Source organism: Penicillium digitatum, chromosome 6 (assembly GCF_016767815.1).
Source record: "Penicillium digitatum chromosome 6, complete sequence".
In the NCBI taxonomy this organism is placed as follows: Eukaryota; Fungi; Ascomycota; class Eurotiomycetes; order Eurotiales; family Aspergillaceae; genus Penicillium; species Penicillium digitatum.
The window spans coordinates 2,240,428-2,252,628 of record NC_089389.1 but is presented as its reverse complement, the minus strand read 5'-3'; the positions used below and the strand labels follow the sequence as shown (position 1 = coordinate 2,252,628).

The 12,201-nt window shown below is 48.0% G+C and overlaps 5 protein-coding genes across 5 annotated transcripts; 2 read left to right on the top strand and 3 right to left on the bottom strand.

Moving 5' to 3' along the window:
* Positions 1-419: 419 nt before the first annotated feature.
* Positions 420-1,950, bottom strand: Pdw03_5814 (Phosphoserine phosphatase; the record flags this gene model as incomplete). The annotated part of the gene is made up of 3 exons (XM_014682804.2): positions 420-755; positions 814-1,071; positions 1,129-1,950. 3 exons carry the CDS (start codon positions 1,948-1,950, stop codon positions 420-422), a joined length of 1,416 nt encoding a protein of 471 aa, XP_014538290.2.
* A 938-nt stretch (positions 1,951-2,888) lies between these two features.
* On the top strand, positions 2,889-3,867 carry Pdw03_5813 (3'-phosphoadenosine-5'-phosphosulfate reductase Met16, putative; the record flags this gene model as incomplete). The annotated part of the gene is made up of 2 exons (XM_014682803.1): positions 2,889-3,063; positions 3,122-3,867. 2 exons carry the CDS (start codon positions 2,889-2,891, stop codon positions 3,865-3,867), a joined length of 921 nt encoding a protein of 306 aa, XP_014538289.1.
* Positions 3,868-6,202: 2,335 nt separating this feature from the next.
* On the top strand, positions 6,203-6,493 carry Pdw03_5812 (putative ankyrin repeat protein; the record flags this gene model as incomplete). Its single annotated transcript, XM_066101173.1, has 1 exon — positions 6,203-6,493. The coding sequence occupies one exon, from the start codon at positions 6,203-6,205 to the stop codon at positions 6,491-6,493; it is 291 nt and encodes a 96-aa protein (XP_065958113.1).
* A 294-nt stretch (positions 6,494-6,787) lies between these two features.
* On the bottom strand, positions 6,788-8,077 carry Pdw03_5811 (Aminotransferase, putative; the record flags this gene model as incomplete). Its single annotated transcript, XM_014682802.1, has 1 exon — positions 6,788-8,077. One exon carries the CDS (start codon positions 8,075-8,077, stop codon positions 6,788-6,790), a length of 1,290 nt encoding a protein of 429 aa, XP_014538288.1.
* Positions 8,078-9,123: 1,046 nt separating this feature from the next.
* Pdw03_5810 (uncharacterized protein) lies at positions 9,124-9,620 on the bottom strand (the record flags this gene model as incomplete). Its single annotated transcript, XM_066101172.1, has 3 exons — positions 9,124-9,248; positions 9,307-9,404; positions 9,484-9,620. 3 exons carry the CDS (start codon positions 9,618-9,620, stop codon positions 9,124-9,126), a joined length of 360 nt encoding a protein of 119 aa, XP_065958112.1.
* Between the last annotated feature and the right edge of the window lie 2,581 nt (positions 9,621-12,201).

Sequence of the window (12,201 nt, the reverse complement as noted above, 5' to 3'; positions counted from 1 at the left end):
CTATTCTCGTCTGTTCTGAATATCAAGCTGCACTCGACATTTACTCAGTGCTGCTTTTCTCATATCACATCCCAACATGTCTTAGATCATGGTGTGAGCCTGCTCAGTCCACTACATCCCGCCTTCATGGCGAAAGAAACCCGCCACACGTTTGAGCAAGGACAATATCCACACGCTAAACAATGATTTCATACTCCGTACTACGTCCTATTCATCCAAGCCACAGACTCTGCTAGAGGTAAGGACCAACACGAACCCCACAACTCTTTAAATCGGAAACCTCCATGTCGAGCCCTGCAACCAGCTATGGGCGCCGCATCAGGCTCAACTTTTTGAGGGGTGCAATTTGTCCAAAAAGTTAAGAGATTCGCCAGCACACAAGTGTATGCTCTACTAAAATTGTCGTATCGCCCGTTTGGCTACTCAAGGACATGTTGCACATCGGAGGTCAGCTCCGCGATATCCTCGTTGTCCATACCAAGAAGGTAGAGGATATCGACAAGGCTCTCACCGTTGATGCGGACGGGAGCTTCCAGCTGGACCTTGGACTTAGCGCGCCAGGCGACGCCGAGGCCTGCAGCATGGAGCATCAGGAGATCATTGGCGCCATCGCCGACGGCCAGTGTTTGTGAGAGGGGGATGTTGTGTTCTGCAGCGATAGACTTGAGAAGAGTGCGCTTATGCGCGGCGTCGACAATAGGGTAGGATGGCACCAATTTTCCGGTCAAGGTCTGGGTGGCTTCGTCGATTTCGAGCTGTATGATAGGTTAGATCCGATTAGTAAAACAGTGAGATGAAACAGAAGAGGCTTACGTGGTTGGCAATGGCAATTTCGATACCGAGTTGCTCGGCGAGCCACTCGGCGAGGGGCTGGAACCCGCCGCTCACAACCGCGATCTTGTAGCCCAGAGTCTTCAATGCGCGGCAAAGCTCACGGGCGCCCTTGGCGATTTTCAGGACGGACTTGAGCTTCTCGAAGACATCCGAGGAGACGCCGTTGAGAAGACCGACTCGTTCCTTCAGCGACGCGGTAAAGTCGAGTTCACCGTTCATGGCGCGTTCAGTGATTGCCTGTGATAATGTTAGACATTGGTACAGAGGCTCGCAGCCTTGTCAAAAAAAACTTACCGAAACCTCCTTCTCAACACCGATAAACTTGGCGATTTCGTCAATGCACTCATTATCAATTAAGGTGCTATCCATATCAAACACAGCCAGGCGCTTGTGCCGACGGAAGACGCTCTCCTTTTGCAGGACAACCTCAACGTTCCACTCTCGCTCAAAGCGCCAGATGCTCTCATGCTTGCGCAGATCCGGGAACGAGAGATATTCCGGGCTTGGCGGGGGGGAGAATGTGACCTCCACGACGCGGGGGTGTTCGTCGCGGTCAAGACAGCGGTGCGAGGTGTTCATGCGCTGATAGGGCGTGGGAAGGGTTTCCAAGATCTGGAGGAAGTTGGTCAAGCATAGCTGGGAGACGTATGGCCCGTATAGGTGATCCAGTGGCTCCGGCTCTGGGGCAGGCGGCTCCCGCGGGAACTTATCCATGTCTTCTGTCGGGGCAGAGCCTTTGGGCACCTTGGGAGTTGGGAGCTTGTCGCCTGGAGAATTCTGAGGCCCTGAGTCGGGGTGGTAGTGGGGGTGAACGGGGTTGTTAGATTTGTAGTAGATTGTCGCGACGATTTGCGCCGTGCCGGTCGGAAGAGGATTTACGTGGTGGTTGAAGATGCTGTGAATGATGCCGCTATCGGTAACCCTCTCCGGGTCTGGCTTGATTGGATTTGAGCTAAGTACCAGGTGATCATTCACCTGGTGAGCCAGAACCTCGCCGATGGTGTGACTGATGGGGTTGATTGGAGCCATCGGCTTGTACTGCTGGTGGTCCTGCAGGAATGAACTGCTGCGCATTTGGCCGAGGGATGGCCTTGTGGTACGGGTAGAATCTGCCATGATTCAGTGCTAGTGAATGGGTCTGGTAAAGAGTTAATTGCGAGTTGAAGTTGAAGAGATCCCACACTTCCGAAGATCAAAAACGACATGCGCCGATCGGCACGTGGGACTCGGTCCCCACCAACGACACACGTGACGATGGCACCCCTCTCACGTGTGATACCGCCTGGCAGAATTGACAGAGAGGCTCCTCAATTTTCGGGATCACCTCATCCGGGTCCACCATGACTTTAGAGTCAATCAGAGTCAGATCGGATCAGCATGTTCATGGACCTAATCTTAAATCTGTGTACGAAATACCTAGTATAACGACCAAGATTCCCCTATCAGGTATGCTCGGGTTTTGTGGTGATTGTGAAAGGAACCTGCTAAATACAGAATTTATGAAGATCCTAACCTGGAGAAATGCTCCCAATGATCGGAGTCTTTTTATCATTGACTGGATTGGTCAGCGACAATTACTAAATCCGGGGGGCTGACCTTCCAAGGTTGGTATGAATAAGCCATGATTATGACCCTCAGGAATGACAATTCTACGCCATTCTTCCAAGAAAGGGCAAAATCGATTTTGGTTTTCTGCTGGTCTTACCCTACAACGCCTCCCGATGAGGACAATCTCTTCACTTTAGGAAGGCGGTGAGATGAGATGATTTGAGCACGCAATCGTAGTCGATGGCGTGCTTAGGAGGATTATGTTCCCCACTCTGGCAACTGACCAATTGCATCATTGCCTCTTTGAAATGAAGAATATCGGATGAAGAGTATTGCTAGGGACGGATCTCCGGATGATGTGATTGCCCCTGCTATTCTTATATCCTCACTCCGATTGTCCTCTGGGACTTTGTCCTTCAAACTCCAACTCTTCAATCTCTTCATACATTCAGTTCTTCATCTTCTCTGCCTATATCACCTTTTTGCTATCTAAATTACCTCACATTATGCCGGCCAAGAACTATTCAGAAAGGGAGGGTATTGACAACCATGACTCCATGACTGAGTCGGGCTATGTCAGTGCTGGCTCTGGATCTAGCGAGGACTACGTCCCCGAGATTGTTTTTACCAAGCCCCATCTTCAGTTCCTCAACCGCCAGTTGCAATTCCTTGAGCCTCAAGGTTCGTACTGATGTCTTACCCTCTCCCCGAAATCCTTTTATCTGACTCCTCCTTCCAGAGATCTTGAGATGGTGCATTACTTCGCTTCCTCATCTTTTCCAAACCACTGCCTTTGGTCTCACAGGTCTAGTTACCTTGGACATGCTATCCAAGCTAGAGGTGCCTCGTCCCCAGATGGTTGATCTCATCTTCCTTGATACTCTCTATCACTTCGATGAGACAATGTCCCTGGTCGACCGTGTGCGTCGTAAGTACCCTAACAACAATGTGCACATCTATAAGCCCGCTGGCGTCGAAACCACTGCCGAATTCGAAGCCAAGTACGGCACCAAGCTTTGGGAGGCCGACGACCAACTCTATGACTGGGTGGCCAAGGTTGAGCCCGCTCAGCGTGCCTACCGTGAGATGAATGTCCATGCCGTTCTCACTGGCCGCCGCCGCAGCCAAGGTGGCAAACGTGGTGACCTCGACATCATCGAAGTCGACGAGGCTGGCCTCATTAAGATTAACCCCATGGCCAACTGGTCCTTTGACCAGGTGAAGCGCTACGTCAAGGAGAACGAAGTGCCTTACAATGAGCTCCTTGATCGTGGTTACAAGAGTATTGGTGATTGGCACTCCACCCAGCCCGTTGCCGAGGGAGAGGACGAGCGCTCAGGTCGCTGGAAGGGACAGCAAAAGACTGAATGTGGTATCCACAACCCTCGGTCCAAATATGCTCAATACTTGATGGAGATGGAGGCCAAGCGTCAACAGGAGGCTCTCTCACAGGCTTTGCAAACCCAGTTGACGCCTGTGGTCTGATCTTTCCTTTTGATTTTTCCCACTGCATACCCCTCGGCGTTTCTATTGTGATACCTCTCTCCCTTTTCTCTGTTTTTCAAGCGGCTTGTGTTTCCCCAAGAGACGGTAGAAAAAGTACTCTTTGCATTTATGTCCTCCTGCACAGGGAGTTGAGTTAGTTCTCGGGCCCACTACGGGACTTGTTTGAGATGTGATAATGATATTCATATGATGAACGAATTAAAAATATTCACGTTGTTACTAAACTTGTTCCCTGTGGGAAAATCCATTGCAATAGCTCCAAAAATCTTTGGTTATGTGTTGAACGAAATACAGCGTACTTTCCACTAGACCATAACAAAAACCAAGGTTCCTGTTTATGGCCTAGGGAGGCCGTATTTGAGGTTTTGACATTATGCTTTGGTCTACGTTAGCAGAGACAGTCACGTGCGGAGTCAACCCTAGTTCCTGCCGATCCTCAGGCATCGCAGTGCCAACTCTGATTCACATATCAGATACATACATGGCTCGGTGTTGAAGAGTACTGAGTCTTTCAAATGTGCCGAAGATTTGAATGCCAAGATGAAGTAGGGGAAGTGTCACTAGTTAATATATGCCGTCATCACTACCAAAGTCAAACAACTTTGGCTGGATCGTCGCTTCTTCTACTCCAATTCTCTTTCTACATAAAAGTGAACGATCAATGGTTTTCTTTCGATAAACAAAAGAGTGAAGAAGGGGACTCATGATATCTCGCAAACGCAGCCATTCTACCAATGACATAGAGCGCGAATGCGAGTTAGAGCGTCACTACCAATCTTTACTGACGTACTTGTACGATTCCAGCGAGTTAACCCTGTAACGCGGAACCATTGAAGCTAATTATATCACCAACGTCACTATTCTTCCTGTGAAACTTTTTCTGAATTCTATGTAAGACATGGGTAAATTAGGGGAGCGCTGGGTCATGGTGGCCTGCATAGCTGACCATAATTAGTTAGGGTTGTTTGCGGTTATTCTCCTAGTTCTAACCAAAGACAAATGATATACTGCAGTGCTCGGCTCTCTGGTTCTCAACATGCAAGAGGAAGTCGGTAAAGATCATAGGAGGAAGGCACCAGTGGTGTGAAGGTCGAAATTTGGAGACTACATGGGACCGGACTGCAGACCTGCTCAGTCTTTATTGCCTTGTTGCATTTTTGCCTCTTCCGGGAATTCTATAGTACATGGGTGAAAATTCCTACTTTCGTCATGTGCTGGGACACCTATCCTTCGTAGGAAATTAGAGTACAGCATTGCAAAAACAAACGCCAAGAGACCAGTTGAAAGAAATGATCGAAGTATCTCCAAAATCAACCAATGTCAGCCGCATATCTTCGACCATGAGCGTTAGCGTTCGCAGTTTGACACTCCCTCGAGCAATCTGAGACTAGCAAGCACCTAGAGCAAGGATGCAGGCAGGGGCTTATCTATCGACGGAGTAAAACCACCATTCTCTCAGTTCATCTCATCATTCTCGAAACCACTATCCGGGAGATCAAACATAGCCATAGCTTCCACCAAGGCCCTGCTCCACTTCGTCCAGCACGCCTCGGCACTGCGAAGCTCTTCAGCGGTAGTGACAGCAACGTCACACAGCTCACGTCTGATGCTAATTGCCTGGCACCTACGGGACACAGCTTGCGCAAGGCTCTCGTCGGAGGTACTCCAAGTAAACGGCGCAAACGGTTCCATGTTGCTGCCCATCTGGGGAATCACGCCCGGCTCGTCTAATCGGTTGACGAATGCCTTCAGTAGCAAAGGTACAATGATTTTGGCCTGGTCGTCTGGCGAGAGAGGGGAAATTCGGGACCGGCCCTCGCAGTCATGGTTGTTGTTGTATGGATTCGCAAAGAATACAGCTTCGCCTGGGACTCCGGGAAGAGCCTTCACGGCGAAATGGTAGTGGTTGCGTCTCCCGGATGCATCCCGCTCCGGTCGTTGGAGAGTATTGAAGCTTCGTAATTGCGATGCAGTAACTTGCCATTGTAGTGATGAAAAAAAAAGATGACGTTTTGTTTTAAAATTCTTTGACTTTTGTCGCGTTCAGTTAGCGTTGGATGATCCACGGGTGGAAAAGCTTGGCGTCCCGTAGATCAATTGCTCTATTATATCTATCATCTTTTCGTTTGATGGCCTCTCTTACCAGAAACGACCGTAAAAATGTATTGTAAATTGCTTGTCTCAAATTGGTAACACCTTAATTTCCAATGATGTCCCCAAATTTGACAGGGTACGTGTAGCTTGTTGCCAAGGCCATCGGGAAGTCGTCAAAATCTTTCTAGATAATGGCGCTGATGTCAATATTAAAGGCAGAATGTACAACCCAGCGCTCCATGAAGCATCCTACCACAACTTTGAAGAAACTATTATCGATCTCCTAAGCAAAAGTGCCGATATCTACTACAATCACCGAAGGTACGGCACGGCACTACATACAGCATCTGTCCAAGGCTGGGAGATTATCGTCACAATTCTCCTAGCGAATGAAGCCGACCCTAACATCGGAGGCGGAAGAGATGGCTCAGAAATCCAGGCAGCGTCATTCAATGGTCACCAACGCGTTGTCAAATCACTACTCAAGAACGGAGTTGGTGTCAATTTCTAGAGTGAGTGGCAGAGCACAGCGCTTCGGACAGCTGCCTGGCAAGGTCATCTGAAAACTGTCGCATTGCTACTCGATCACGGGGCTGACGTCACCTTAAAAGGGGGGGGTTTAATAGCACGCATACACGCTCACGCACAGGAACTGTGCTCGATGCGGCAACTGAACGAGGTTATACAGAGATTATGGAGATGGTAGCTGAAAAAAAGGCCTCGGCTTGATCTCCGCGAACCAACAAGCCCAATGCAGACAAATGCAGGATTTATTTGTGGTGTGAAAGCGAGACTACTTTTAATTCTAAAGTGCCGCGTTGATCCTTTCTAAAGCTACGTTCAGACATTCATGGCCCTGAGTAAACACAATTCGGAACCAGCCATCCTTCTCAGACCCGAACAGAAAGCCGCTGGCCAAAAAGACTTTTTTCTGCAAAAGGCGTTGCATGACTCGTTCCCCGACATCCTGGCTCCCATCCTCCGGGTGAAGCTCGCGGTACTTCTTTCCCAGGTTCATCCAGACAAAGAATGCAGCATTGCATCCTGTTGCATACTCAATTCCGTGAGCTTTCAGGTAGTTCGCCGTGTATGCATAGGATTCGGACAGCAGCTTCTGATTTTGTTCAATGTACCGGGTGGTGAAGTCGAAATCTTCGAGCAGGAGAGAAGTCAAGTGATCTGTGATCCCAGAAGCATACGAATAAAGCGCTGGGCCCGCCAACGCCGCATGCACATCACGGTTGGCTTGAGAGATGATGACACCGAGTCGGATACCGTTAGCGCCAAAGTCTTTACTCATACCCCAAAGGACATGGACCAAACGAGGGTCGATAATTCCAGTCAGATCGATGGAGAGGGCGGATTCGAACTTGACCGCTGATGGAGATTCATCGACGGTATTGTCAAAGACTGACAGGGCATAAATTTCATCACTGATGAAATGGATCTGGTATTTCTGACAGAGCCGCATCAACTTGATGAGCACTTCTCTGGGATAGCATCGTCCGAGCGGATTATGAGGATGAGCAAGCATCAAAGCCTTGACTTTCTTTCCGGTGGTTCGGTGGAACTCCAGCAAAGCTTCTTCGTACTTATCCACACCGTCGATGCCGAGAGGATCGTGTTCTCCGAAACTGACAGGAACCACGGGGCTCCGCGAACGCAGCGAGATATCAGGGATAAACATGCCGTAGTAAGGTCTCCCTAACAAAATTCCCTCGCCGGGATCAGCGAAGGTCCATACGACATGCTCGACCGCAGACGAAACACCGTTAGTCGCCATGATATGGCTCGACTCAAGGGGCGTGACTGGCTTCAGGTTGTGGTTCAAGAAGGCAGCGATGGCAGCCTTCAACCTGAAAGAGCCGCATCCACCGTCGTTGTATGTGAGATACTTTGCTGGTAGCTCGAGTTTCTTGTTGATGTATTTTAAGAGCTCGGCGTGCATCAGGGTGTTCTCTGCGACGCCCACGTTGATATAACCATTGGGGTTTGTGGATGGATCCCACAGGTCTTTCATCACGTCCCACATGGGGTTGTCGGATCCTGCATCGACAACCTCTTGGGCCCGGCGGGAGAGCACTGATTGAGCCATTTTGGTTGTCTTGGAAGAGTTTTCACGGGTGGAAAACACAAGGCCGAATGAGAGAATTTGTGATGCAGAGAATGATTCTAGGTTGTTGGCATCAAAACAAACCCTTCAAATCTCCACTCGGTTACTATCGGCCGGAAATAGCAAGTCTGCGCAGCTCCTGCTCACATGGGTCATTCCCAAAGAGTGTGTACGGGCGAAGTGGGGTCTTGTTGGCTGTACCTCCGCCAAAAGATTATCGAGGTACCCTTCACCACCATTTTACAGCTGAACACTCGTGTCCCGGGATATCAAAGCTCTTGATTTGAGCTCTGCATATCTGTCCACCTGCATATGCATAATTTTAACCAATACGACCAGGGTCCCCGCATCAAGTACGTGGGCGGTGACAGGGCAGAGACATGGCATTCCAAGTTGTTGTTCACAGCACACTGTTCTTGTTCTTCCCGTAGTCAATCTTTTACTTCATTTAAATTCTCCTGGGGCTAATATCAATGCCTCGCTAGAGGAAATAAATGGATGTACGAATTTTTGTATCCTTGTTACATTTATTCCTCTGCTACGGTAGACAAAACTCAGCTCTACATTCACGTCGTCGTGCTTTGATTACCAACTATCGAATGATCTCATCACCCATAGATGCTGGTTAGATTCTCAGGGTAGGAATACCCTCATCTATGGATTGAATGATCGGGAATTTCTTTTTAAGATCTTCCAGCTAGCGTAGCGATGCATAACTTTTAGTAAACAAGAGCTCTACACCGAGACTTCTCTTGCGATCTCTAATGGAGCAAAAATCCCACTACAGTCCTACACGTACCGCAAGATATTTGCACAACTTTAAGATCCATTGTTAACTTTGGATTGATTGCGCAAGAGGAACAACCTGTCAATTTCCCAGAGGCGAATCAAAACTGCGGCTAAATAGTGATTTTAGTCAAGGATTTCAGCTCGAGGGTGCACGAGATAAAACAAAGAGGGTTGATAGTCGGTTTCTTGACAAACTCAACGTGAGCACCCCTAGCCACTCCGGCGAGCATGGTCTTGTTCTACGTGCCAACAACCCAGTCAACATCTTCTTGTTTCTGGCTAGGTTGCTGTTTTGTCCCAGGCTGCTTTTCCTGATGGTGTGGCCATCCCCAAAGGTGATGTTGCTTCGGAGGCGTAATATTATCTATGTGATATTGTTATTATGCACCAGACGCAAAAAGACGAGAATATGACAATTGTACCATTCGCTGTACCAGCAAATGCCTCATTACCGTAAGATTTAGGCTGAGTAGACTCGGGCTTTTGATTCAGTGGCTCTTGCTCGGGAGGCTTTGCTGCACTAGGAACGTCAGGGGATGTAGGTGCATCCGTCGAGTCAGTTGAGCTTCGGCGGTGATGGAACGCGTCAGATGCCCTACGGAAGAAGTCCGACATGGTGAATATAGATACTATTGATGAAATCGATTTGAAAGGTTCGAAGATATTTGTCTTTGTGCCGAGGAGAAGTACGGCGAGAACTCTTATATAGTGAACTATAGCCAGGAAATGACGTCATACATCCCTATGAGAACAAAGATCTCATGATCATTCTCCAATGAGGTCAAGGATAAAACTAAGTAGCTAGAGGATCGCCACTATAGTCATCAAGTGAATTGAACGGTAGATGAGGTCATGACCGGCGATAATCTCGGTGCAAAGGAGTCATAACTCGTGTTCCGTGTAATCTGCCTCGGAGGTTAAGAGTGAGTTTTGTATTTGTCTATTGTGTTTGATAGGCTACAGAGGTCTTCATAGACATCTGAAGGGTTGGCAGGGTGCTGTAGCATCTAGTGACTGTTAGGTTTTATTCCAATCACTATACTACCATAGAAGCAGCAAGCATCACAAGCCCACCAAACCCGTCTATTCTCTCGCACCACATCTCCCAATTTGCAGTAGTTCTCACTGGGTTGTTCGAAGTAAAAAATGTATGAAGCAATCCTGTTCCACTGTGATCCTCACCAAGTTTGACCAAATCCCCGCTGCCAGTCACATCAAATTCAGTCTGAACTTTGCTTTCTCTTTGGCTCTATGACTTCCAACTAGCCTCGTTTTTTGCTTCCAAAAGCTGTTGCTTCGTCGACAGGGGAGCAAGAACCAGATCCATTGGTTAATTGCACATTGATGTGGGCTCAAAGTAGAACAGCACGTTTAACACTTTGTTAAAAACATATCATCTAAGCGATTATTCAGTGTTTGTCCGGTGAAACAAGCGAAGACTGGTAGTGAAGTAGTGAGTGACAAACCTGCCTCTTGATTCCTCAGAAAGCCAATCTTTCCAACTTCCATCGAAAGTTTCCCGCAATGTCACGTTCAGTTAGTTCTTGAGGCACCACCTAAGTGTAAGATAACTAGAACCCAGTCAACAGAGCGTCGGATTCTGACTGCACTTACTGTCACTGCCACAATTAAAAGGGAATCGAAGCCACTGTACTCCGTTTCTCCGTCGTCAAGCCGTATAATGATGTAAATGGCGAGGCCTTGCATAGCAACAAGCAGCTCCCATGTGAACAGTACCAGACCCTGGGAATCCTGATTGGCTTCCTTTGCATTTGAATTTCCAAAAAGTTCACTTAACCTGGCACCTCATCGCACAGTGCTTCACACTCCATGCACACATTTCTTCATAACAGCTTTCAATATCTTTTCATCTCGCCACTGATAATATGCACTAAATTGATGCAGTTGATGGGTGGTTCCACGGAAAACTGGGCATACATCAAGTAGGAATGGATGAACGAGTGAAGAGAGTTGTGGCGCAGCATCGTCAAATGGTAGGATTCCAGCGCATGTAGTATGAGCTTGGCGGCTCACTCTGTTTGGAAATAAGTTTTGAGTCTTGTTGTGATTGTGTGGGGGGTGGATGTCGGAAAAGCTGGCGTTGACCAACTAGCAGCGATGGGAAGGTTGATTTGGAATGACTGGTCAATCGGAGGCGAGACTCAAGAAATTAATCCCCGGTCCAGGGATATATAGGTTGATCTCGTTTGTATGGAGATTGGAAAACTCTGCGAAGTCGCCATCTGGTCCATCCCAGTTGAGATGTTCGAGTTCAAGCTCTGCAATCTCTCATTTTACAGCAATCCCATCATAGCGAATCGTGACTTTAACCTGATCTGCTTGGAAAAAATTAATCAAAATGAAAAATGGAAAATTCGGTTCTGGGTCCCTAGCATTTGAGATCTAGGCGACTTTGACCCAAACTGGCGTTCAGTGCCCATGACGATGCATCTCGAGCGCCTGGGCCACTTCTTATCGCGTCTCTTCGTTTTTGCACAATATGGCAAGATCTGGGTCGCCTAGTAAGACCAACGCCTCGAGTCTGACTATAGTACCCATGTCTCTTCAGCTGGGACAGGATGGTTGCAAATGCCGAGACAAAGAGGCGTCTAATTAAACAACCGAGCCTGGATCTTTCTTTGGCCACATTCATTAATAAAGGTCAGCAATGGCTCTGTAGTCCCGAGAATTGAACCATCACTGACAAAATGTGCTAAAGCCTTGTTAGATTCCTAGTCAGGATGGTATGAAGCTAAATCGGCGTTCTCTTTGCTGGTGAGCTTCAGTATTTGGCTTGTAAGTCTCGAGGGTCGTTTCGTGAAAGAAAAATCGTTGTGGTCAACCTGGGATGTTGATGAGCTCAAGGCCAAGGCCCAAGAGGTTGAAGAGAGCAATCAGCTTAGTATTGGGATTGGCAGGTGGCCTTTCCAGGATTCCAGCTGGAAATCAATGTGGAAGACTTCGTCTTCCCTAAGATTCTGCTAGCACAATGTTAGCTTGGGAAGTACATCTTTCGCGCAATTGATATACGTTCGACGGCGTGAGTAACGCCGCCGCATATGCAGCTTTCACTGAAAGTCATTTTGAAATTAGTATAGGCAGGATATATACTAGAATTTGTGAAGAAACACCTGGAATTAAAGTAGAAAAAGCGGGTATACTGTCGGCTTTTGTGTTGTCACATGTCACCTCGTGTCCTTTCGGTGCTTGGTCTTCTCCGATCGAACACTGCAGTAAGGGCGTATGCCTCAATCAGGTAAATGGCAAGCTTACTGCTTACTAGTAGTAGTCGGGAGATATTGGAATCAACGAGGGCA